At 38.6% G+C, this 27046-nt stretch overlaps 2 protein-coding genes across 4 annotated transcripts in view; both read right to left on the bottom strand.

Annotated features, from left to right (window-relative positions):
• The window catches only part of carmil2 (capping protein regulator and myosin 1 linker 2), an 85525-nt gene extending 81804 nt beyond the window's left edge, over nucleotides 1-3721 (bottom strand). Inside the window, exon 1 of one of the 2 annotated variants that reach the window (XM_023281423.3) lies at nucleotides 3399-3721. In XM_023281423.3, the coding sequence (XP_023137191.2) occupies nucleotides 3399-3426 (28 nt within the window). In that variant the 5' untranslated portion in view covers nucleotides 3427-3721. The remainder of the gene's footprint in view (nucleotides 1-3398) is intronic. The other variant, XM_055009231.1, reaches the window with a different exon arrangement.
• A 1726-nt stretch (nucleotides 3722-5447) lies between these two features.
• On the bottom strand, nucleotides 5448-23871 carry ctcf (CCCTC-binding factor (zinc finger protein)). 2 transcript variants are annotated; one of them, XM_023281407.3, is made up of 17 exons: nucleotides 23714-23869; nucleotides 19663-19694; nucleotides 17917-18097; nucleotides 17626-17771; nucleotides 17425-17544; nucleotides 17052-17231; nucleotides 15930-16145; nucleotides 15671-15833; nucleotides 14582-14752; nucleotides 12818-12951; nucleotides 12605-12725; nucleotides 12170-12319; nucleotides 11907-12067; nucleotides 11306-11488; nucleotides 11007-11139; nucleotides 10669-10908; nucleotides 5448-8875 (listed from the first exon to the last, which is right to left on the bottom strand). In XM_023281407.3, exons 3-17 carry the CDS (start codon nucleotides 18083-18085, stop codon nucleotides 8628-8630), a joined length of 2535 nt encoding a protein of 844 aa, XP_023137175.2. In that variant the 5' UTR covers nucleotides 18086-18097; nucleotides 19663-19694; nucleotides 23714-23869; the 3' UTR covers nucleotides 5448-8627. The 2 variants fall into 2 exon arrangements, with proteins under 2 accessions (XP_023137175.2, XP_035809311.2); XM_035953418.2 differs by lacking the exon at nucleotides 19663-19694 and having other exon boundaries at nucleotides 23714-23871.
• Between the last annotated feature and the right edge of the window lie 3175 nt (nucleotides 23872-27046).

The raw sequence follows: 27046 nt of genomic DNA, 5'->3' as shown, positions 1-27046 counted from the left end.
TCATTTTGTCTTCTGTGTATTTGTTATTTGAGACGTCCGTGGGAGCAACCTGACATGTTGTCACTGCACTGATAAATCAAGGGCAAACTCCTAACATCGAACCATTCTGTTTATAATGACTGTCCAGTTCAATTTAATACCTTATGTTTATTTAATTTGTTTCCCTCAGTTAGTTTTCCATCTTTTGATTTAATCACACAACCTTTTAGCAACCAATAACGTAATAATGGCCAATAATGCAATCAATTTGGTCATTTTAAATGTAATAAAGCTAATAACGTATTAACTTGCCACAAATGTAATGAAGTTTTTGAGCCAATAAAGAAATCACATTTTGTCAATAACGTATTAAGTTATGACATTATTGGTTGGTTATTTTGTTAATGGCCTTGCATTAAAACTTCTTTTTAAAATGTAATAACTGCAGCTGATAATGTAATAATACATAAATAGGACTGCATTTCTTCTCTTATATATAAGACAGCCTAGAACTGGACCGTTCCATTAGTATTATGAAGCTCTACGAGGCTGCTGGACCAACAGTGTCTAAATTTACATATAAAACAGTTATTTGGCGAGGACAGCCAATGGAGGAAAGCCTGGAATCTTCTTAGTAATGTACAAAGTTGAGGACATTTACTGGAAAATGTAATGTCAGTTTCATGTCATATTTTCCCCTTAGTTCAATCTGTACATAATACTCTTTAGTTTTTTGGAGTTAAGTGTCACTATAGTGCCAGTCGAGTTATTTCAAGACAGATTTAAGTGAAGACTGAATCCTTTGTCTTTGAGAAATATTTGAAAAAAAATTTGATGACATGTTTTCAAAGAAAAACATACAGATTGATAATGCAACATCCAACAGAAACACTGACATGGAATTATGAATTTACATGTCTAAGAAAATAAACAATATCTTAAACAAGGGTTTTGTACAACAAATAATTCTCAAACTGGCTCTCACAACCATAATTAAGGAGAGTGAAAACTACATGGGACATATCCTTGATGAATGAATATGAAGACTATACCATCCACTATACCTATTTTTAATGAGCAAACTGCACAAAAACTACAAAAAAGTCTTTTGTTTCCAAGAAATGCAGTCTGATATATGTATTATTACACTAGCGGATGCAGTTATGACATTTCCAAAGGATTTTTTGAAAAGAATTTTTAATGCTAGGCCATTCACGTAATAACCAACCAATAACATAAAAACTTATTACATTATTGCTAAATTATTACGTTATTGGTTTTATTACATTTAAAATAGCAAAATTTATTACATTATTGGCAGATATTATGTTACTGGTTGCAACAAATCTTAGCTGGGTTAACTGAAGTTACATGGGCTGGAGAAATTCTGTGTTGGGTGCAATTTTTGCCTTGAAATGGTCCATGGCATGGAGAATTGATAGTCACAAATGAATTAACTGCTGTGCTCAAAGCGAGATATTCATATATGTTGTTGGATCCACAAAGGATTTCTATACGGTGAAGCTGAACATTTTACCAATAAGCTATAACTTAATAATAATACCAAATAAGCCTGAGTTTTCTGATCTCATGCTGTTCAGTCATGCACAGATTGAGTCATGTTTCCTTCTCTTTGTTCGTTGGTGTTTCTGATTGTTTAAGCCGCTTGCCAAGAGCAGAATGACTAACCTTGATAAAAAAAAAGGTCACATTTTGTAATGAGACAGTTAAGCCTGACTTAGCTCTGTGGATCAGTTCAACTGATATTTGAGAAGCCCGACTTCAGTTCAGTAAAGGGGAAATCAGTGACATAAAATAAAGCATGAATTACTAGTGCATGTCAAAAAAAACAGAACACTGTGAAAAAATTGTTTGTTTTCATAATTCAACTAAGAAATGTAAACTTTTATATATTCTATATTCAGTGAAACATTTAAAATCTTTTTTTTAATTGTATTTTGATGATTGTGGCTTAGAGCTCATAAAAATCAGATATCCAGTGTCTCAAATTAATGGAATATTTTCTGAAATCAATCAAAAAAGATTTACAATACAGAAATTCTTCATCTGACAAGTATATTCATTTATACACTCAATACTTGGTTAAGGCTCCTTTACCACGAGTTACTGCATCCATGCAGCACAGCATGGAGGAGATCCGCCTGTGGCTCTGCTGAGGTGTTATTGAGACCCAGGTTACTGCGATAGAGGCCTTCAGCTCATCTGCACTTTTATTTCGGATGTTTCTCATCTTCCTCTTGACAAAACACCATATGGGGTTCTAAGGGGTTCAGGTCAGGTGAGGTGGTTGGCCAATCAAGCACAGTAACATCCTAGTCAGCAAAGCATTTGGTAGTAGTTTTGGTAGTGTGGCCAGGTGACTGGCATCTCCAGTATAACAAAGCATGAAGTTCTCTAAAATCTCCTGGTAGATGCTGCATTGACTTTGGACTTGATAAAACACAGTGGACCAACATCAGCAGATGACATAACACCCCAAATCACCAGAGACTGTGGAAACTTCCCACTGGACTTCAAACACCTTAGATTCTATGTCTCTCCACTGTTCCTCCAGGCTCTAGGACCTTGATTTCCAAATGAAATGCAAAAAGTATTTCGTCTGAAAAGAGGACTTTGGAGCACTGAGCACTTTTTCTCCTCAGCCCTGGTAAGACCTTCTGATGTTGTCTCTGGTTCAGGAGTGTCTGGGTATTAGGAACGTGACAGCTGAGCACTGAGCAACACTGGGAGATGCAAAGTATTTGTACTGTTTAAATAGTAATTTACTCAAACTCAAAATGAAATCCTCTAATAATTGGAAATAGAGGATTTTCATAAGCTATGAGTCATAAACACCAAAATTAAACAAAAAAGTCTTGAAATATCTCACTGTACATGTAATGAGTCTACAGTATATTTTGTTTTCACGTTCTTATGAATAACTTATAGTAAATATTTAACTTTTCCACAATGTTCCAATTTTTTGAATGTAGTGGTAGTATTCTAGCATTTACAGATTTATTCTACAATAACTTAACCATTATCTCCCTTTCAAACTATTCTGTTTCGAAAGTTTTTACATACTAAGATGATAAACTCTTCCATTTGCGTTTCTGGTACGGACATTGTCATTTTTAGGATCACATCAGTATATCTCCATGTTTTACACTATAAACTATTAAACAAATATAGTTCCAAAACCTGCTCTACCCTCACTAACATAAATAGGGGGTAGAAACACCTTTCAGCATAACAGTACAACAAACTGCAGTCCAAAAACTGTGCATAAATTTGAGTGAGCACCTCTCGAAAGGTTGAACAAAAACCGGATTGGTAACCTTATATTTAAATATGTTCCAACTGCCACTAACATAAAAGAGATTGCGATCGATTGTAGCTGTGAAATTAGTTTGTCTTACCTTGTAGGTTCTGAGAGACGGAGTCCATATTGTAGAATTTAGTGAAACATTAGAATTAATGAAAAGATGTGCAAATAGTCAAGCTGTAATCCTCTACTGCTCTTCCTGTTTCCACATTGTCAGTACAAAGGGAAGAAATAATATAGAGAAACATGGATGTAAATATTTGATAACCAGCTAATACTTTCAGACTGAAAAAAAGTAAGACAGACTGTTTCTAAATTAGACAACTGCCGCAAATTCTCCGGTGCTGGCTGAAAAGTAGAGAGTAGAGGAGGTATGTGTTGGTATGTGGCAGCAAAAATCACAAAATGGAGGATGAACATATCCAAAGTTACAAACACAGACCATCACCAGCAGACTTCTTTCTTATAGATCACATCTACACATAACCCACTTTCTGTTTTCCACCCCGCCTGTGTGCACACACACCACCTCTGCTTGCTTACCATGCACACTGTTTTTGCTCATGAACTTCAGCACACACATCCTGTTCCGAGTTGTAAGTCATTGTTAGAGTGAACATAGAGAATACAAAGCAGGCAGGAACCTCATCTAACCTCCTACACTGACACACAAACCACCATCAGGAAATCTGCTGTTTCACACAGTTGAGCATCAAACTGTATGCAAAGACAAAGAATTTGTCAAAATGTTTATTGCTTTTTTGGGATTTCACTATAGATGAATCAAAGATAGCAAAATCTTGACAGCAGTTCAAGACCTGTGTGCCACAGAATCCTATTTTAGGACTATCAAATCTTAAAACTGTACAGACACCAATGATGTTGCAGCCACTGCATAGCTGATGTATTAACCTCTAACCACCAGGGGGCACCTAAAAAGGACTCATAATTATGGAATACAGTGTATTACACAATTTGTTGGCAGCAGTCAGGGATATACTGTTTTGGCCAAGCAACATCGAAATCTACAATTTAAAACTCCTCAATTACAAGTAAAAGCCCTGCATACTGCATTGTTACCAGCATTGTGATGTAGATGTTGATGGACTATATACTACGTGTGTACTTTTCAGCTTTTTAAGTATAAAAAAAAAAACCCAAAACAAAACATGACATCATACAGATTGTATTGTTTTCTTGCTTTATGCCATAAACCAAAATATGTTTTTAAACAGAAAATAATTTAGGGTTGTGCATATGTTAAAGTTATGCTCACTTTTTCTGATTGCTCCTTCACACAAAGGTTGTACCAGCATTGTGCAGAATGCTGTCACTATAATACCCCTTTTCTCATTTACCAGCTAGAGCAGGCAACTTTGTCTACCAACTTCACACTAGCTAACTGTCAGTCATGTTTCTTTATGCAACTTAAAGAGACAGTTTGTGTCCTGAAGACTGTGAATGTGGCTGAGAATGTTTCAAAGAGCCACGGATGGAGCTACTCTGAGATGAGAATAACAGAGAAACGTGTCAGTATGCATTTTGTTTGTTGCTCAGTAACAGCAGGGCATTACTAAGTGTAAATAACATTTGAAAGCTAAGCATATTGTCACAACTGTATTCCCATGCTGCAAATACACCTTTAACCATTACATCTGAAGAAAGTGATAGCATCATTAAAATACTTCCTTGAGTTCCTTGATTTGAATGATCTATGCTTGTTCGTGATCTACTGAAACCAGTTGAACAGTGGCAGTCCATAAGGGATGCTGTAAAAACAACTCATTGGCTTCCCTTTTCTCCTCTTAATGGTTAGCCAATGTGTCATGGGGGTACTAATACATGTAGCTATTGCAGTAAAAAAATAAAGTAGGACACTGGTCTATAGATATATTAACTTAATTAAATGAAATTCATAGAAGGACCAGGAGAGTGGGATTAGCTGATTTGCACTCAAGAAGGGGCTATTTGAGAGATGGCAGGGTTTGAGGGACAAAATTGTGGAATTTGATGAAAGATAGAACCTCCTTAGCAATGGTGCTAATTACATAGGTTTCATGCTGGCTTAGACGTCCCTCTCATCACACACCACCACTTCACAATTAAATAACTCGCTAACAGAAAGAACACAAGGATACACAAGTACATTAAGATGATTTTATTTTTCCATCAGCTGTACAGTGTCATCTTCCAAAAATGACATGGCAATGGTTTCTTCTGTTTTCTTGGTCTTAAAACAGAGATGTGCTCAAAACTATCTTAAACCATTTTCCTTAATTTTTCTTCCAAACAAACTTGCAAAATGCAGAAGTAAAAACAATGCTGTTGCTATTAGAATAGTCAAACATCCATCTTCCTACCAGCCGCCTGCAGAACAATAATATGATAGACTGATAATGAACATTTTTCTTGTTTTACAGAAGGAGTTCTCAAACCACAGCAGTACAGTCACAGAACTGATTGGTTTTACAACACCGGGCGTCTAACCACTGTTATATTACAGAATTGATGGTTCCATCTAATAGTAATAGGTCTTGCTGCAATAAAAGCAAGGTTACCTAATAGTTGTTATAACCTGTAATTTAACTGTTACTGATAAATCAGCTCCCTTCAGAGCTTTAAACCCTAGTCTATTAACATCTTCAAAAGACTCAAACTAAAACATTTGTTGAGATTAGGACCATAAAGATTTCCTGGAATATGGCCTGGGGTAGGGTGTGGACATATCCTGCAGACAGACGATGACTGAGCTCAGGTCTTGTCAAACTGCAACTAGCAAGGCTTCAGTCCAGGGCTGTCAATGGTGCAGAGCAGCCCTCGAGGTTGCTTAATAGGGTTTTTCCACTGTGGTGGGTTTAGCTGCCCTAAGCCTTGTATGGCTCAGGCTCAGTCCAGTCACCCCGGTTGGTGTGAGCACCTTCCCAATATACTGCACAGACAGGTAGTGCAGCTTAGTGGAAGCACAAATGAAGCTCTGCCAACTCTGTAATATCTGCAGTACATTTCCTGAAACTTCACCAGTAGAACATTTTAGAGTAAAGCAACAACATCAGCACATGTTCAGTTTGCATTAGCAGTAGTTCCACACAGCTTTCAAATGGCCAAAAGCCTTCAATAAACAGTAGAATAAGGCTGATATGTGAAAGTACAAACAAGGAAACAGGAGCAACATTAAACTCCAGAACACAGATATTCAGGTAAAAATCTGAACTTTTAGAGAGCAGAACACAGAGAGACGTTTAAAAGTAGCTTATACTCAGAGAGGAGAACGACACAGGCTGGCCACGTTCAGCCCATTTCCCATCCGGCCTCACAGCAGTGCAGCTACACACTGCTGTGAGGCCGGATGGGAAATGCATGCAATCATACCTTGCTCAGCAGAGCACAACTAACAGGAACCAAGCTGGACTAATGGAAAAACCCTATTAAGTATTAAACAAAATTCAAAGCTTCCAAAACCCCAAATTCTTTAAAAATAATGATAAAACTTGTCAAAAGAGAAAAATGTTTTAAGATGGGTGCCAAACAGATACTCACAAACCTCTTGTTCCTTTTTAGGTGAACTAGTCTAACACCTAGAAGGAGATATTGAACTCAATCAACCGCATACGAATGCCGTAGCAACTACAAAACCCCAGAAATAAAAACTGTAAGAAAGCATCAAAGCAGACTATGTCTATCAACAACAGAATATAGACATAAAAGGACAGCGGTTAAAAATGAATTCATTTCAGTTTGTTCGGTTGGGTAGGACTGATCTGTGGAAGGAATGCACGATGATGTTGCTTTACGAACCAACTCGAAAGGCTCAGGACATTGTGTACCAAGACTGGCACGACTATATTTAACAAAGAAATTAAAACATTGAATCTTTTAACAGAAATGTCTCCAAATCATCTATTCAAAAACATTAAAAAGGTTCACATAAAATCAAAAAGCCAAGGGATTAAAATGTGTATTTACATGTAACCCACTTGCCACAGTCTGCAATTATTGATAATAGTATAGGGGGTGTTTGAGTGACACGCTTGATTCACAATCTGGTCTTTGATAACTGTTGACGGAAACATATTTAAAGGAAAATATAAAGTAGGTGTTTTACCTGGCAAAACTAAGTGAAATGATACATGTGCATAGCCATAATTCCATACTGACGTATTTGGAATGTTCAAAAATCACAACTATAGTAATACCTTTTTCCAGTCAGGATTATCTATTTTCTCCAACCATCAGGGACCTTTCACTTATGTGAGGTATACTGACTACTTTCTCTTTTAAAATGTGGAATCAGAAGAGGAGGAATCCCAAATATCTTTCATTAGTGATAAGAGAAAACAGAAAAAAGTCAAAGTATAATTGCAGCTCAAAATATGTTGGTGCTGGAAAACACATTTAGCAGCTCATTTAACTATTTAATTTACATGAACTGAACGAGGGCTAGTTTCAGTTCAGAACAAGGATACGTGCTGGCAGTTTGGATGACAAACAGATGAACTAGAGAACTGTTAATAATGACTTTGATTGTTTTCAATGCATCCCTATGTATAAAGAAATCCTCCGGTGACTTTGTCCTATAAAAGCAGATTCCCCACTGTGGGACGCATAAAGGGTTACTTTATCTTATCTTCTCTTAAAAGGCTTATACAAACTGAATAAAAACATAACCAAGTGGACCATGAACTTACATGGGCCAATAAGGGGCAGAATTGCAAGAACGGCTAGCAGGTCAGCATAAAAAAATCAAAGTAAATCAAAGTTAAATTAAAAATGTCTTCATATGGTCGAGCAATAGGGAGAGGAAAAGTTTCCGGCCAAATGCGTGTGGGTGGGGACTGACACAGGATGTGGCTTTGGGTAAGGAACATATAGCGAAACACATACATACTCATTCAGAAGACATTCAGACTGAAAAAAAGAGCATATTTAAAAGCAGAGAGCAGTCTTGGATGATATCTGATTATGATGAGACAGATGACACAAGCATGTGCTGCAGGATCTTGTATGTTGCGTGTGTGTGAGACTCACAAACATCAGTATGCAGGCTGATGTACATGAATGTGAAGATAAGCATCTACTTATGTGTGTTTGTAAGTATCTACATGCAGTTTCTATTCTTTGTGCATGGTTGTTAATGCTGTCACCATTTTTGAAGCCATTTCGGTTGAGGCAAAATGGCCGCCACTAAATGCACACACACACACACACACGCATACACATACACACAGACTGAACATTAGGTGAAGGCCAAGTATGTGGAAATATTAATGTGTATTTGCAAATTTTAGGCTTAGTCCAGCTACATGTGTGATGCTGTATGTTGTGTTCACCGGTCCATCATGCTGAGGATCATCTCTGGTGTGAGATCTCCATTAGCAGCCGCTGCTGCAGTTTCATCATTCACAGCCAGCTCAACAGTCTCCACCCCTTCATCATCTAGCCCCACCCCCTCCACAGTCAGGGCCACTGCCTGTTCCAGAGGAGTTGCTGCAGAAGCATCACCCTCCTCCTTCTTCACTATGATGTTCTCCACTGCTCCGGTGCTCTCATCCTCCACCTGAATGATGGCAGCAGCTAGAAAACCAAACAAAGGCACACTTTAGCACAGCATGTAAGGGTTTTGGGAAATGAAAAACTGGCCTTATTAAGTAGGGCACCAGACCAACTTTTTCAGCAGGTCATACCAACACATGATTCAATATGGTATCAGTGACATTAATCAACCCTGAATATATGTTCAGTATTTGTCTCTGCATACCTTAGTGTTGCAGATGTAAAGATCTACATATATTATATGAAAATATATAAATTTTGCCATTGGTCTATCGCGAGATTGCCTGAAATCCCTCCTATAAACTGGGCACAAGCAAAACTCCTGACTTGCTGAACATATGCTTACTGATAGAAACTACACAGTTCATGCAGCCGAAGGTCATGCTGACATTACAGGAGTTTCTGGCTGCTTTACCACCCTTTCAGCTCTTCCAGCAACTGGAAGAAAAAACAAGTCTGGGAAACTATTTTGCTGACAGTTTAGATAGCTGTACTGATTAACAAAAGCCTACATAAGTTAGAAGACTGTGTCTACAAAAATATGAAACTGTTCCTGATTTAATTGGCTACCATTCCCATCAAAGTAGTTTCATTGTGCAGGAATACAGCACTGCCAGTGTTTCTACAACACACGTAACGTTCCCTTGAAGTCCCGTTATGTAAACATGTCAAGTGCCACCTGTGATGAGCAATGAATCCCTTCAACTGGGACTTCATTATCAGAGAAAAGAAAGAAGTCTAATCTGGCAAGTAGGGTTGGTATGGAGTAGTAATCGACCGATTATCCGCCCAACTGATTATTATACAGGATACTGGGGCATTTTCTTGATTCTTGGGATAGCTGTCATTACCTACAAGTAACAATCTCGAAAGTGTTTGTCTAATGTATTGTCTGTTCTCCCTCTGTTATCCCCACCTCAAGCATTCCCCCATCCTGACTGATTGAGGTAGATGACTAATGTTAACATTTAGTTAAACTTTCCTTGAATTTTCAGTTTTGGTTATGTAGAAATTTGTGTTTATCGAATTTTCTAAGTATCATGGCTTTTTAATTTTTGCAAGTGATTATCATTGACTACAGCTGCTGATTCCTCTGATCCAACTTAAATAGGGTCTTTTTGATACACTCATTAGGCTCAGCCACACAAACACTACAGTGGCAAAAGATCTGTAAAAGAAAATCACTGACTTGGAAGCGAATGGGTGTTCCAACAAGACAATGACCCAAAACACACATTAAAAGTGGTAAAGAAATGGCTAAATCTGGCTCCAGTTACCATTGTAGACTGGTCTCCCAAAAGCCCTGACTTAAACCTCACCAAGAACATGTAGACTGTGAAGAAACATGTATGTGTGAGAAAGCCAACAAATTTAGTCCAAGTGTTCCAATTCTGTAAAGAGGGTCAACAAACAACCAGAAGCTTGTGGACAGTTACCAAAAGTGCCAAATTAAGGTGAAAATTCCCAAGGGTAACTATTAACATTGTTGTATGTATATTTTTGACCAGCTTTTGTCATATATCCAAAAGACCTGTAATAAATTCATGGAAAACCAAAATGCATGATGATTTTCGGGACAGAGACGCATGTGTTTCAATGATTCCATAATAAAAAATTCAGTCATAGGAGTCATTGGAAGTTTGCCATGATACATGTGGTCTGTACAGGTGTAATGTGTCTTGTGCAACAGCATATATGTAATATGTATACACCCTACTGAAGAACTAAATATAGTCAATTTTTTCCCCTCATCATTATTCTTAAACGTTGACAGATCAGATTTTTTATCTAATAAATTCTGTCAGTTTTCTCACCAGAAGCAGTTGTTTTGGCAGCCACTCTGACTGACTTGCTGGGTGTTGGAGGTTTAGGGGCATTTTTGGGGGGTCTGCCTCGTTTTCTCTTCACTGGTGGCTCATCAGGAGCTGGTACTGGAATGGCAGCAGGGGCCTGGTCCAGTTCCATACTTTCTGGCTCCTCTTCCTCCTGTAGCAGTGATGCATCTTCTTCGCCCTCACCTTCCTCATCCATGTCCTGTTCAACGTTGTCCTCCTCTGAATGTCAGATATAAAAAGGAGACATTAGACAATCTAACCAGAAGTGACCAAACGTAGTATCATGCCTATATTTGAATGCAAAGTCAAATTCTCACCACTATCATCATCATCTCTTCGGCTCCTCATCTTCCTCTTTCTGCCTCTCCTTCCTTTCTTTGGGGTTGGAGCTCCATTCTCAGCATCCTCCATCTCACCGCTGCAGTTTTCAGCGTGGCGAGCCATGGTGTTCTAACAAGAACACACCATTAGATATTCTACTGACTCCCAGAAACTATTAGCAAGTAGCTGGCTTAAGTGTCGAACCACCTAAGCCAGCTACTTACTGGCTTAGGTAAGATCATACACAACTAGTTCACCTCAGATGTGTGTGAACTAGAAAGAGAAGTGTCCTTACTCTGCGAGTGAAGGTCTTGCTACACTTGGGGCAGACAAAGGCAGTGGGGACAAAGTTGGGGTCATGGTAGCGCTTGAAGTGCATGTCTAGGAGCTGCTTCTGTCTGAAGGTCTTTTCACATTGACTGCAGGCATAAGGTTTCTCTCCAGTGTGGGTTCGACGATGCATTACCATGTGTCGCTCCTGAACACAACCACATAGTTTAAAAAAAAAAAAAAACTAAAATTAAAGTAACACCACTTTAGTTCAGCATGAAAAATCTCAACTGCAAGATGGATTATCATTATAATTCATTATTCCCAGAGAATAACCAGACTGAATTTTCCTCTAATGCCAAGAGAGGTTAAAACCCTTTACTCATAGATCACATTAGTTAACACCTTCCAGTTAGCAGTATAACCTTGGAAACATGAACATGGTAAGCCACAACTCACAGAACAGCTACAATGGCAGTGAACTGTACCCTCTTATTAATAATGATTGTTAAAAAAAATATTTTCATGGCACTGTCTTGAGTGAACCAAACCTGATATTAAAATGAAATTATTTGTTAGAAGTAAGGTAGCCCTACATATTACAAGATATTAGTGAGCATACAGACCTGGCGACAACAGTAGTCACACATGTCGCATTTGAACCTCTTTTCATTCTTATGAGATTTCTGATGCTGGATCAGAGCATATCGCTCGTGAAAAACAGCATCACAGTAACGACACTTCTTTCCGGTCTCAATGAAGGAGTGCTGTTTGCGAAGATGGACACCTGGAAATGTGCATAGATGACAAGAGAAAATAAATTAGGGGTATGAAACAGCATTAAAGAGTTTACTGTGTGTGTGTGTGTGTGTGTGTGTGTGTGCGTTACCCAAGTCACTCTTGCGTGCAATGACAGTGTCACAGTGTGGACAGTGGAACTTGGCCACATTCTCAGTGTGTTTCTGCAAAATGTGCATCTTCATTGTTCCGCTCTGGGTGAATCGGGCATGGCAGATATAGCACTCGTAAGGTTTCTCTCCTAGGAAGAATATTGGAAATGCACAACGTAAACACTGTTGAATGGTCTTACTAATGTTTCTAATCTAGCAGAACTACAAAAGAATACAAAATAGGCCTGAGAGATAATAATGGGTTAGGAAATACAATTTTAAGAATACTATATCAATCAGTATAGCCTAATCTCCCCAAAATCAAACCACAAAATTATACAAGTCTCTGACAATATCTGTGAAGACTGACACGCTACCATATCCTACTTCAATATTTAAAACATGCAGAAAGGTAGTTTAAGTATCAGTTTTACCTGAGTGTGTCCTCATGTGTCTCTTTAGCTTATATGTGTCTCTGCTAGCGTAGCTGCAAAGACTGCACTGGAATGGACGTTCGCCAGTGTGGGAACGAATGTGACGCTTGAGTTTGCTCACCTATACAACACAAAAAGCCACACACACAGTAAGCATGAACTTGAATTTTTGTAAAATTGCAAGAACATAGTGCAGACAAAACTTTGTACTACCTCAACACTGGCATAGTCACACATTGAGCATTTGAAGGGTTTCTCGTGCGTGTGTTTGTATCGACGATGACGAACCAGCTCTCCACTAGTCACGAAAGCCATATCACAATCTGTACACTTGTGTGGACGAGTTCCTGTATAAACAAAAATAAGATGTATGTAAACTACCCATGTGCTAAAAACAGTCTTTTGGCTTCTCAAACTGCTGAAATTGTGCTATAAAGTTTGTGAATCCTTGAGAAATGTACATTTTTTTCCTGATCATCAGATTTTCATACAATTGCTAAAAGTAAAACAAAGAGACCCCCGTTTAACAAATTACAACTTTACACACTTAGCTACTGGAGTGATCTCTGTTGGTCGATTACACACAGGAAGGTAACGATCGTCCTTAGCTTCCTCCATTTGTATGCAGTGAGAAATCTTCTTTCCTTTTTCATGCCATGATACACTTCCATAACAGTGTGTTATAAAGATCTGGCATTTACAGATCCCAGAGTTTCAGACTGCAACCGTTATCATTTTTGATCACAAATGCAGTCTGCATTCTGAGTGTGTAGTGTATTTCAATGTGGCCTGTCCATTGCAGAGAACTCTAAACATGTGGCTGGGTTAACACTATTTAAGTTTTAAACTTTGAAGAATTAAGAAACAGAAAAATTTCAGGGATCAATGCATCACACAAAACTCTGAACCCAAACCCTGCCTCTTTTCAGTGATTAGATGAGTCATTACTCAACAGGAGAATAAAATGTTCATCAAGTTCAACACAAACTATAACAAAGCAACTGACGACAAAAATATAAATATTTTCAAATTAAAATGTTTTGTAACATCACGTTTCGAGTCACTGTGAATCTTGACCATTAATTCAAAACTAGGATATGAAAATTAAGCACAAACAATGATCAGGAACTCATTTACTGTGCACCAGTTACCAGTGCTACCAGTGGAAAAATTAGAATGAAGCTCTGGACCCTGTTCCTATAATGAAACAGCAACAATTCACACCTGACTGTCAAGCCATTGGTTGAGAACATACTGTTGCCCCTTACAGATACCACTTACAGATTAAAGTAATACAGAAGGTTCTAAATAATGTGGAGTCAAGAAGTGCGGTACGCGTCATCTCCGGGACACTTTGGGATGCACACCTGGAGCGGACGCGCCGACACATGCAAAGAGTAAAACAAACCTGACTGACCGCCACCCACCTCGCCATGAGATCTGATCAGCTCCTTCTAGCGTAAAAGCAGACGTTTGGAAACACTTCGGCTTCTACAACTTTGACAGCGGAAGCGAACTGGACAAAAGCCATGCTATATGTAATCTATGCACTGCTGCATACATTGGAGCCCAGATACACCATTCCATCCCGACGCTATTTCACCGACACCTCCATCCCGACACTTACAATATACATAAATTAAAGATGCATCAATAATCGATTTCTAATCAAATCGTAGCCCCTGAATGGTAATCATTATTGAATCGTGAGATGCCCATCGATTCCCATCCCTATAGGTAATATTAAATAATGTTCTTTAAGAAATGTATAACTTAGCATAATATTTTTATCTCATTTGTTTATTTAGGTTCTCTATTTATTTTAGGACTTCAGTGAAAATCTGATGTTTATAGTTATATTTATGAAAAAATCTAGAATTTCTATAGGGATAGCAAACTTTCAAGCATTATTGTTACAGTAATTTTTTTTCATGTGGAGTCTACATTTTTTTAATGAAAATGTGGATTAGTGTATACCTGTATGTGTGTTGAGATGGTTTCGTAGCAGGGTCACCGTCCTAAAGGCTCTTCCACACAAGTGACATTTATGAGGTCTTTCGTCGGTGTGGCTCTTCATGTGCCTATCCAGGTTGGAGCGTCGAGGGCATGTGTAGCTACACAGCTCACATTGAAACGTCTTCTTTACTCCTGAAACACAATAATGACATCCAAAGACCTCACATTCAGTGACAATATTTGGATCTCAAAGCAACAGACTCAGTGTCAGTCTTGTTGCAAAACAATGAAACACTACAGCTGGAGCACAATTTAAAACAAAATTCTTCATGCATGTAAAAGAGAAACTTCATAATTCCTAAGTCTTGTTGAATTTGTACTCTTCAATCACAATTTCAGTTAAATCATTAATTCAGACAGTCATAAAAACAATACGAACTTTTAATCACACCAGAATTCCACTTGAACTTGACTTTTTTCTATTCTTTGCAGCCTGTATGCTAACTGTATTGTTAATAATAAAACAGATAATAATAGTAGTAGCATTATAATTAAATGTTTTGATATAGTATAACATTGTGGAACATGTTTCATATAATTTTGTATCTTTGACCATCAGTGTTTTCTTACATTGTCACTTGTAAAAAACTCTCATGTGGACCACAGAAAGAAACTGCTGTGATATGACAGCCAAAAGAGATGAAACAAAAAATGTATGGCAATGTATTGTGTGTAAGCAGTGTGCTTTGCAGTTTTTAATCATAACCTGCTACGGTACTTTACCTATAGTTAGGAGTGATGAGGAGAATCCAGTGGACAGCAGATGCAGCTTATGTTGTAGTTTGTTAAAACATTTTTTTTTGAAGAGGCAAAAACATCATGGCCATATTCAAAGCCAAACCAACTTCAACAAGAGGATCTATATCAGCCTTTACAAACCATAACTGGCATTGTGATTCACATAAGCAATAGGGCCATTAGGGCCAATATGGCTGAAGCTAGACGTCTTACATGCATCGCATTTTCCCTTTTCTGTGGCAATGTTGTGTGTATCGTCCCTGCCAAATAAACATTAAAATAAAAAATAAAAATTCAACAGTCCTGCCTTACCTTTCTTCTTGATCTTTGTTGGTTTGGGGGGTTTCATGTTGCCAACCACTTTCTCAGCATTGACCTCAGACAGAAGGCCCTCCTGCTGTTCCTCTTCAAAGTCATAGACACTGACATCCATATCTTTGTCTCCTTCAGCGTATCGCAGACGACTCTTTTTACCCTGGAAAAACCGCAATTTCACTTCATTTACCGAAAGGGGTCTAATATCCACCCCCCAAAAAGAGAGCAGTATCACATGCCTACTTACTTATCTTACCTTTTTTGTTTTCTTAACAATTCCAGATGGGGGCTGATAGTCTGGGTCTTTAGCCCAGTTTGTGTCATCATTCTGAGGCTGAATGGGCTCATCTTCCCCTTCTTCCAGTAACTGGTTCCCCACCTCTTCATCTTCCTCTTCTTCAGGGTGAGCTACTACTCCCTCCTCCTCCTGCTCTACTGTCTCTACCTCCCCATTAGCACCAACCTTGACTACCTAAACATCAAATATATCAAGCCAAATCAGTCAATATTAGTCTCCCCCCACCTGACATGTGAAACAATTATTTGGCTGTTACTGTGTTCAAAAGATGTAGCTTAATAATAATAATAATATATATATTTTTAAAAAAGACAGAGGTCCGACAACTGAGGGAGACCTCAACCGAGTCAGTTAAACAGAAAAGGCAGCCCACTACACTCAATGACGATGACTAAAGCAGTGCTAGGGCAGAAAAGTGAAAGTCATATTAACAGCGATGAAAACTTTGGCTTTCTATAATTAAATGAACGTGATCGAATCCAGCACTGATGTTCAGAATGTGGTCAGGTTGTAGAAAAGTCAGTCATGTATATAAAAATCACTTCAAGCCAAATCTGAGGGTTGTCTCACTCAGACAGATGAGAGCGAAGTGTAACCACCTGGCTAGCATGTACCACAGCTTGCATGAGGCATTGGTAACTAGTACTGTCCATCAATAAGCAGATGTGCAGCAGGTGAGAAGGTTAGCCTGACCGGTTAATAGGACTGACGTCAGAAAGAGAGTGGTGACAGAATTAATTCATTTTTAAATTAAATTATTTCACAAAACTTCAAGATTCAAATCACTGACAATCTTTACATCATTGCAAAACTAGGTTGTGCAAAGACACTTATTCATCAGCATGCAACTTAGATCAATAGTTGTGGTGATGTTGTATCAAAATAAGGGTGTGGGCGTGACCAAATCATGTGCTGGTGTGACCAAGTGAGAAATTTGGATGCACCAGTGTTACAAGTAAAAAAGTTCATCTGGAGCCCGGATGCAAATTATGTGAAACACAAAAAAACAAACAAGGCAACAGGAGCAGATTACAGATTGGGTTGTAGCACCTGTGGCAGTGTCAGGGTATGGATATGTACCTGAAAGCCCTCAGGCAGTGGCAGGGTGTGGCAAATAACTGGGTCTCCATCTTTTGGCATTGCAGTTGTGTCTACAAAGGTGCCTTGTTGCAGGGCCTCAACAGTGGTGGCAGAAACAGGGACCTGAACCAGCTGGAGCTCTCCAAGGCCCAAAGCTGCTTGTTCCTCCATGTTTACCACCTGAGGACAGAGAAAAAGCCAGAGGGTAGCTACTAAGACCAATTGAATAGTTATTAATAAATCCAAAATGTATTAGCATTTAACTTAATAGAAGCATACAGGTATCTTGTAAATCCAGATTTTCCGAATACTCCAAGTGAACCAAAGATGAAATAACTGTTAAAATATGCAATGGCTTTAAAAGAGTACCTACCTGTAAGGTGATGATTTGTGTCTGGTCCACTGTCGTCACAGTAGCTTGATGCGCAGCACCTGCTACTCCTCCAACTACACCCACTGTAGCAGATGACCCCCCTACTGCAGCATCAATCACCTGCAAATTAACTTCATTTTAATGGCCACTTTGTGTGACGTCACATACTCTAGCAAGCATGTTTCTGAACAGTGGGATTACCTCAGTCTTCATCTGTAACAGAGTGGGATCCAGTGAGTCCATAACCATCATTTCAACTCCTGCTCCACCTTCTACACCAACCTCAACTCCAGCTTCCATCAGCTGCTGCTGGGACTGGGCGGCTGCTACCATTCCTTCCCCATGACCTGAAAAACAACATCACTAGGGAATAGCACATATGACCACATTCTCCACTAAAACATTCTTGCTTGCAAAACTATTTTTTTATACTACACTGCGTGATTTTTATAGTTCAATGGTTGGATAATTTCATAACCAAGAAGTAAAAACCTTGTTCTAAGACAACTCCTCCTTGTCCCTCGACCACACCTCCGGCCTCTGCTGCTTGCTGAAGGAGGTCAGCTACCATGGCATCCTGGCTGTGAACAGCCTGGATAGATGGAAAGTCTTTGGTGGGGTCGTCCACGACCCCTACACCCTCTGAAGGCCCACCGTCCATGCTGGGTAGGAACTGAAATGTGGTGTTGCAGAAAGAAACATGATCTAGGTGTGCACTGTGCAATCCCTAGACTTGTTAAACCGTCCACTAGAACCATGTATGCATAATGACAGTGGTGTTGTCTTATACTATAGTAGAATATGTAGATTTTCCCTACAACTCAACACAAAAGAGTCGACCTTCTAGGGCTTTAAAAAACATCAAAGAAATAAAGTGTGTTATTTTTTTATTTTCATCACATAGAATTGCATACCAGCATGCTACGTTCCTAACTCAAAATGTGGAATTGACCCTTAACGCATACAGTAAGCCTCTTTCAGACACGCACTCCATTCCATTAATCTGACAGAAATTTAATGTGTCTGCTTCATGTCTGAATGCGTACCATGGTGAAGTTTCAGCTGGCAATACCTCTAGGTCAGATGGACAGTTCCACATCATTTTCAACACGGCACAAGTCTGAACTGAACCATCACATTAGCGGACAGACATGCTCAAGGAGGGGTACTGTGAGGTCTGGTGAAGCGATTTAGGGAAGAATGTTTTCTACATATTTCTGCACCAATATTCATCTAAAAACATCAAAGAGAGGCACAATATAGTTTGTGTGCCAAAATCATAACACACCTTTTCCATGCACTTGGCTCTGCAATTTGAAATCTACTGGGCAACAAAATGAAATATCCACCATTAGAAAACAGATGCCAAATAGTGCTAAGATTAATGACATTCACCAGTGATAAATGCAATCTGTTTTTTTTTTCAACAGCTTAAGTCCTGAGCTTTCAGTTTCACTGTTTAAGAAACTATTCACTGTTTAAACTTTCTCCGGCACTGTGGGAGGTACGTCTAAAAGCAACTGTAAGAACATTAACAGAAAAGTGACCTATGTCTGAATGATTAGAAAGCTGCCACTTTAATGGATTGATTAAGCCAGCAATGTTTCATGTCTGAAAGTGGCTTCTGCGTCTAATTCAAATTTTTCCCATCTCTTATTGCTGCTAAGGGCTATTGTGATTTAAAAAAAAAAGACAAAACCGTTTCTGCTCTAATACATGTTTACACTGCCTCTTCGTCAAAGCTAACGTGTATTACAACAAACACAGCACTGAATAATTCCATTGCACTGGCTGGTGGACTTGGTCCTAATAAATGTGAAAGGAAATCAAAATGTGACCACCATCCTATGATAGAGCTAATAATCTGTAATTCTGTATTTTCCAGGATTTTGTGGGAACAACGTGAAAGAGTTATAAACTTGTTAGCAGTTAACACTACTGCTGTTACCTGTAATAGCACGGAAAAAATGACTTTTGGCATGATTTCTGTAGACTGGGCTGCAGTCAGCAGGGTTGTGGTACTGATGATCTCCCTTTGCTTTGCCTGTGAAAGCTCTGAGCTTTGCTCAATCAACTGTCTGCTATCTGACTTTCCCTGCCAATCTGAGGGGAGGGAAAAGGTACAGGTTACACAGCTTCACTTATAAAATTTCTCCCAACTCAGAAAGGGACTTCAACACCAACAGACTACACATCTGTGACAATGTTAACTGTTGTTTTCAAAACACTTAGGCTCACCTGAAGCTCCAAGCAGCTACCTTACTTGAAACCTGCCAAAAGGGAGAAGGAAACATCATCACAATGTTTTGAGGAGATTCAGTCATTCTATCATTGACTTCTTCCATGACAGTGCCTCTTCTCTGCTTTAATATTCCAGCTCAGCAGCGAAGAATTTTGAGTTGTTGAGTATGCAATTATGATCAATTTATAGTAAATAAAATGAATTTGTAAATGGGTCACTCAATATCCAGATGCACGCAAACACCTTGTGAAAATGAACTGCTTAATTAATATCTGAAAGCTCCAGTACATTATTTAGCTCCACTAACAAATTTTGACTGCATCTTTTGGTGCTGAACAATGCATTTTTTAGTGCTACTTATGTTAATTCTCATATATAGGGTGATGAAATGTCTAAATACCACAGGATCAATAAGCTGTGATGATAATGGTTTGCAATTGGTAATTTAGAAAGCAAGAAGAACAATGTGTTGCATATTCTATCTCACTTCCATAAGACATGTGTCTATAATGCATTTTCGCTTTGCAAATTTTATTTCTGTCAGAGCCTGTTGCACTGACAGACAGAACATCTGGTGTGTGGGGGGAGCAGAGCAGTTCTGTCATTAACCTGTAGCTCCTTGCAGCAAAAAAAGAGGTGACGATGGAAGAGAGAAGTGAGCGTTCAACACGACTGATGAAGTACGCAAAATTCTAAAGGCATGGAACTCAGTTTTCAAGTCCTGTGATGACTGAGAATTGAGAACAGTGAAAGCCAACTTGAACCATGCCATCAGACTAGAAAAGCGTGCTCATAGCCAAAAAATTCAGGACTTTTTCCACAACACCACTAACACCACGAATATGTGGCAAGGCTACAGGCTATCACAAACTACAGGATAGCCCTTCCTGCATGTGATGATGACACAGACTTCCTCAATGAATTTAATAACTTCTTTGGGAGGCTTGAAGCACTAAACAGCACTCCTGCAGAGAAAGCTGTTCCCCGCCAGGATGAAAAGGCACTTGACATAGCTGGCATGTGGAGGACTCTGAGGAAAGTCAATACACAGAAAGCTCCAGGCCCTGACAACATACATGGGTGTGTGCTCAGGGATTGAGCAGACCAGCTGGCTTATGTTCTGACAGACATTTTCAACATCTCACTGGATCAAGCTAAAGTCCCATCTTGTTTCAAGAGTGCCACCACTATCCCAGTGCCAAAAAATACTCAAATCACATCACTAAACGACTCCCAGCCGGTCACACTCATTCCCATTACGATGAGAGGCTGGTTAAAAAAAAAACATGACCTTGAGACTCCCTGCCACGCTCGACACCTTCCAGTTTGCCTCCCAGCCAAACCGCTCCACTGATAACACCATTTCCTCTGCTCTTCACCTGAGACTTGCACATCTGGAGGAGAAGATCACTCGTGTGTGGATGCTATTCCTGGATTTCAGTGCTCAATACCACCAATTTTGTTCTGTGTGCACTGCTGTATACTGAATGACAATAAAGTCTGCTTAAGTCTAAGTCATGATTACACTCACTACAGCTGATGCAGAAAATGTTTGCTGTCACAAAAGTAACTGGTTGTTTGCACTTCAGAGCAGAAACATGATCAATCTGTTGAAACATTCAGCTACAGTTGTTAATATATATGGATGGAGAAATGCAGTTTAACTGCTGAGCTTGTAGTTTATTCCCAACTAACCAGATATGTATATGAGCAGCTTGCACACAGAGTCAAGTAGAATTCTACAAACATTGGTTAATGGCTAAAAATTTGTATTCTCCAGCCATTTGTTTAACTGTGGCAGCATTCATAAAGTCAAATGATCATCTAAACTGCTGTGCAGTATTTCAGATTCACTTTCAGAGCACAGAGCAGCAGGACTTAGTGATTTGTGGGCTGCAGATAAAATCTGTCTTACTTTACTTTCACTATTTGTCTGACGGAATGTTGGTGTAAAGTTTTGGAAGTACTTCAACTGTTTTCTTCATTTAAGTATTGATATCACACAATAACAATACTACCAAAGAAAAAGTCCTGCATACATTTTACATGAAAAAGTGCAAAATGAAAGATGTTTTATCAGCACAATGTACTGACATTGACATAATATCTGTTCAAGGTGGAGCTTTTAATTCTGATACAATGCTGGAAAGTTTAATGAAACAGATTACACAATATTATATTTTGTGACTGAAACCTGTGATGCTGTCCACAGTGCTCCTTTCATTCCTCCCACCACAACATTAGTGTCTAAACAGTGAAAGGCGCAAAATGCTGTAAATAGTTCTTTTATGTATTTTACATTTCAATTATCACATTATTATTAACAGTGTCTGGTTCAAAGAATGTTTTTGCAGAGTTCTACTCAAAATGTTATTTTATCTACAGTACATATAAGAAAATAAAGCTATCTTAATCTGTTTTTATACCCATCAAATCTACTTGACTCCACAAAATGTAACACCTTTACTCTTGTCCAAGAAATTGTATGTGTTCAGATACCATCTTGGTCAGTGTGCAAAACAAATTGAGTATTTAGTCAAACTGTGATCACTGTCTTTGACCTTATGTCATCTGCAAGTATGCAGGATTAGGCAGCTCTCTATATTAACATCTTGAGTACCGCATAAAACAGACTCTTGAGTCCATGTACTTGATATAAACAAATGACTGTATACACTCTGCTCATTTAAAAACGTCATTGCTGCATTCTGCTTTTGACTGTCTTTTAGCTTGGCTGTAAAGTGTGTTTGACACCACTGACAATTACTGTTCCAGCTACATGATCACAGACAGTTTGTGACAGTGCGTTAAACGTCTTTGTAATCATCCCTGCCCATTTGTGTCCATGTTGCTAAATGCTTAGAAGCTGGGAAGGTTGTGGTAAAGGCCTTCATAGATCCTTTAACTCATGGTACAACAAATTTAACAAAACATGGCAATAATATGGACCCGGACAGCTGTCGCCACCTTGCACTGCATTTATATAGCGGTATTTTTGTAGCTCTCCAAGCCGAGTCGTAGAGGGAGCTCTCTGCTGTAATATATATCTGTGGCTATGAGGCTCTAGGTGGGCTTAGAATAAGAGACAAGCGGGCGACGGGTGCAACAACAGCTGCCAATTCAGACCACGCCGCGATGACCTAAAAAAGAGAAGAGAAGCGCAGTATTCGATAATGGAAGACAGATGATTTTGGGAGAACACAAATCGTGTACTTGATCTTTGTGAATCCGTGGCCCGTGATCACTGAGGATCATTTTGCTGGAAATGCCTCGTCATTCTCTTTCCGCGCTGGCTTCAACGTTATCGTTTACGTGTGTATGCTTTGTTACCAGAACGTCTAACTAAACTTTGATTTCAGCAATGGTAGATGCGAAAACTGCCAAATTGGTCAGATGAAAAGACCGAGGCAAACGTGTTACTTTTGAAACTATCAGACGTACTAAGGGCGTTGGGTAGGGAGGGCCTTAAACCCGAGCTAGGTTAACTTAGCTAATACTACCGATAACTAGCTAGCGGCAGTTGCTACATTGCTTTCTCCAAAAAAGCTACCATTATGTAACATGCTAAAACTCAAAGGAGCACCAGTTGCCTCTAATTCGGCCTTGGCATTTTTAATGAAACCCAGTTACAATGTTTTCATGCATGCAACAATCTTAGTGTTGCACGCACATAAATGCAAACAAGCTAATGCCACCTATGGACGATAACTTGAACCCGCCAGTTCCATGTCGTCAAGGCTGTAAAGACGGGAAACAAAGAAGAGAGAAAATGGACGCCTTGGCCTAAACTCTCCAACCAAATTTACGAAGTGTTCGCAACATATCTAAAACCACATTTTCATAGATACATGTGAAATACAATTGATTGCGTATACATATATTCGGACTTCGGTTATTTAAACGTATTTTGACAGGGTTTTCAATAACGATAGAGGGAGACAAACACTCTCCCACGAGCTGCCCGGACCCGAGCCCCATCGTGACACCTAGAGGCCGACTAAAGATCCTGCAAACTCCCCCCTTATCAGAAAAGTAGTGATACTTTACCTATTTTAGTGTGTTTCTCCTCCCGTTTAACTCGACGGAAAGCACAGAGTCTGTGCTACAAAGTTTGAGCGGCTAGTAAAAAATGCAGTGTTCTTCCCAGTTTGTTTTAATCCCTCTCCCGCTTTAGCAGAGTAGCTTCTGCCACAAAATGGCAGTTGGGAGCTCAGTGCGCCTGTGCGGCCGCTGGGGGGTGGTGTCGAAGCTGCTGCAGACACCCTGATTGGCCAGGAGGGGCGCCCCGTTGGAATACATGTTCGGGATAGGGATGCTTTCACAACCCTCGGAGATAAGAGTTTTACTGTGAGATAATAAAGAACAATCAAAATCGATTTCGAAAGTGGGACCAATGCCATTGAAAAGTAGGAATACGCCACTGGTGAAAACTAACCGAGACATTTAAGTCCCCATAAGACCTTATTCACTGCCTTTATATAACACAAAATCGTCGAATGTACTGTTGTGTATCTTCATTAATTACTATTCAGTGCATGATTATAATGACTTAAGTCATTATCTTCAGGATTTACCCGAACATCTGAGGTATCACAGGTGTTCTTTACTTTCAGTATGATTTCTAAACTTTCATACATGCCCTGAATGCAGCACACGACATTCAGTGTTCTCTGGGTAAACTTATGCAGTAAATAGAATCAAATGCTATCTCAACAATTGTAAATTTAGGAAGGCGCAGGAAGCGTGTCACCCAGAATATATGTTTTTTTGCAAGTGTGTGAGCAGGTATTTATTTTATAACCAAAATTAATCGCACGAGACATTTCTTTTAAAACACATTTTAATAATTTGCATATATTTGACACAGTAATGCCTGAAAATACATTTTAGAAAAGAAAAACCACAAACAACAAATAAGTTGTTTCCAAAGTTGCACAATTATCAAGCTTGTGGGGAAAAAAAAAAAAAATATATATATATATATATATATATATATATATATGTGTATATATTGTGTTGCAGTGATTTTTCACTGCTTCACTGTTCTTCATTCTTAAATAAAGTATCTCATCGAAGTCTTATTGCATCTGTTATCAGACCTTGAGGCACTTAAAAACTGAGATTTTTGATGACTGCAGAGGTATAGCTGCAAATTTGTCTCATCCTATATGAGTGGTGTGGTAAATACAATGAATACAGTGGTAGTCTCCATCTACATAAAACAATAAGTCCCAACATAACACCAGTCCTACATTATGATTCTAGTAACACTGCATCCTGTTTCTTTTTAAACTATATTATATAGCAAAAAATCCAAAAAGAAAACATCATACAACTGTTACATTTTCTCATGTCTTCTCACCTTTCGTGGCTGAAATAATATACAAATGTGAGTTCTTTTTAGCACATTATAGTACATGAATGATTAATTGTTGACTTCAATAAATATGCATCAGTGATGCATATAAGAGAATTAGGGCTATGTGAAAAAATACTTTTGTTCTGAGATGAATCCCTGAGTACTAAAATCTGAGATTAAGCTCAGTTCATTGAGTAAAAAGGTCAAAATTCTTTTAACTTCAGATTTCAGAACTTTCTTTCGACTATATCTGTCCAAGTTTTGATGATTTAATTCCTATTTCTGACATTTAATCTTATACATTGCTTTTTATTCAGAATTCACATAAAGGTTTTGCACCATGGTCTAAAAATCTACAAAGATGGTGAGATACTTGTAAGCGCAGCTAATCTTGATTTGTCTGTTGTAATGGTCTAAAAGAAGCAGCTTCTTGGTACACTTGTGTGATGCTAAGAACATCAAGTGATTTTAAGAGATGTAAACAGGGTTGGAATATTAGATACATTAGGAACATGATCCTTCCTGTTGAAGACAAAACCCTTTGGCATACTCAACACTAATTCTAACTACTGTTTTCAGTATGTGGCATGTTCACAAATTGGGGAAAAATGATAAAGTGTGTTACTGTTAAAACTTGTCAGCAGTCAGCCTTAAATTGCTGCATGTTGTAGGATGTTGATGAAACTGGCATTACACAAAAAGTGACTGGAGATAGTGGTATTAAAGCTCACACAACAGAAAAAACAAGACTGTAAAGACTATCAGCAGGCTGGTGGCTCTGTGAGGCTGTACAAAGGCACTGCAGCGGTTGAACCTCAATGCTACCAACAGTTTGCTAAAATGTTCCCAATTACAGTGCTAACATGCTGACGTTCAGTAGGTATAATGTTTACCAAGTTCATTTAACGTGTTAGCATGCAATACAAAGTAGAGAGCCGATGGAAGTGTCACTAGCTTTACAGATACGGGGTCATAAATGGAAAAATCGATGTTATGGTGTCCCCTTACTGAACTTATTGTGAGTGAGGGATGGATGCCTCAACTATATGTCACTGGTCCATCAATTTTGAGATATTTCAGCTGTAACCACAGGGTAAGACTAAGTGACAAAATCTGCCATCACAAGAGCCCAGTCAATACAGTTGGATTCCATTACATAGTGCTTCCTATAAGTATACATTTCTTTTCTTTCTACAGCCAGAGCAGAGCACTCAACACTGATACATCTGGTCTTTATCATAGTATTAGCATACATTATGACATTGGAACACATGCATATAACCCTAATGTTAAAGGAATACTGGACACGGCATTTTCACTGGCATTGGTCAATGTCGTTGCAGGATTGCAGGATTTTTCAATATGTTGTATTGAAAAATCACCTTTTTAGAAATCTTGCCACTGATGAAAAGCACACGTAACTTGATATTGTACAGTTTTGAAGATGCAGAGTATGAATATCAAGTCACATAAAAGCGAAATTTGATTGTTTTTGGTAATTTGTGCAGTGAATATCTGCTTTGTATTTAGATTTTGTTATATTATTGTTGTAGATGTTGTAAATGATGCCATGATCAAGTATGAAAGTAGGAAATCCTATTTTACAATTATTGGGAAGCCTTGTAATGCAAAGTTGCCACATCATAATTGCAGATCCTATACTTATGACTTACGAGCTCGTCAGTGCAAGATACTCAGCTTTCAATTCTAAGATACCAAGTCAAAATTATAAAACACTCATTTTGCAGTTATAAGGTCAGCAAGCACAAAACAAACTAAATGTTTTCGGTTTCTTTTGTTAAATCCAGTATGCATACTTTGGGAACAGGACAGCAGCCTTATTATGGAAACAGTAGTAAATGGCATCATATGTATGGCCCTTTATTAATTTATGATCTCATGTCTGGAGCAAGTTTATTAAAAATTCACTCAAGTTATAACTCAAATTATATTCACTAATATAATTATTTTGGTTCAAATATTTAGGAATATCACAGTTAAACAACATAGATGAATGAAAC

Source organism: Amphiprion ocellaris, chromosome 3 (assembly GCF_022539595.1).
Source record: "Amphiprion ocellaris isolate individual 3 ecotype Okinawa chromosome 3, ASM2253959v1, whole genome shotgun sequence".
NCBI lineage: Eukaryota > Metazoa > Chordata > Actinopteri > Pomacentridae > Amphiprion > Amphiprion ocellaris.
Note: the sequence above shows the minus strand (reverse complement) of the source record. Positions and strands in the feature narration are given on the sequence as shown.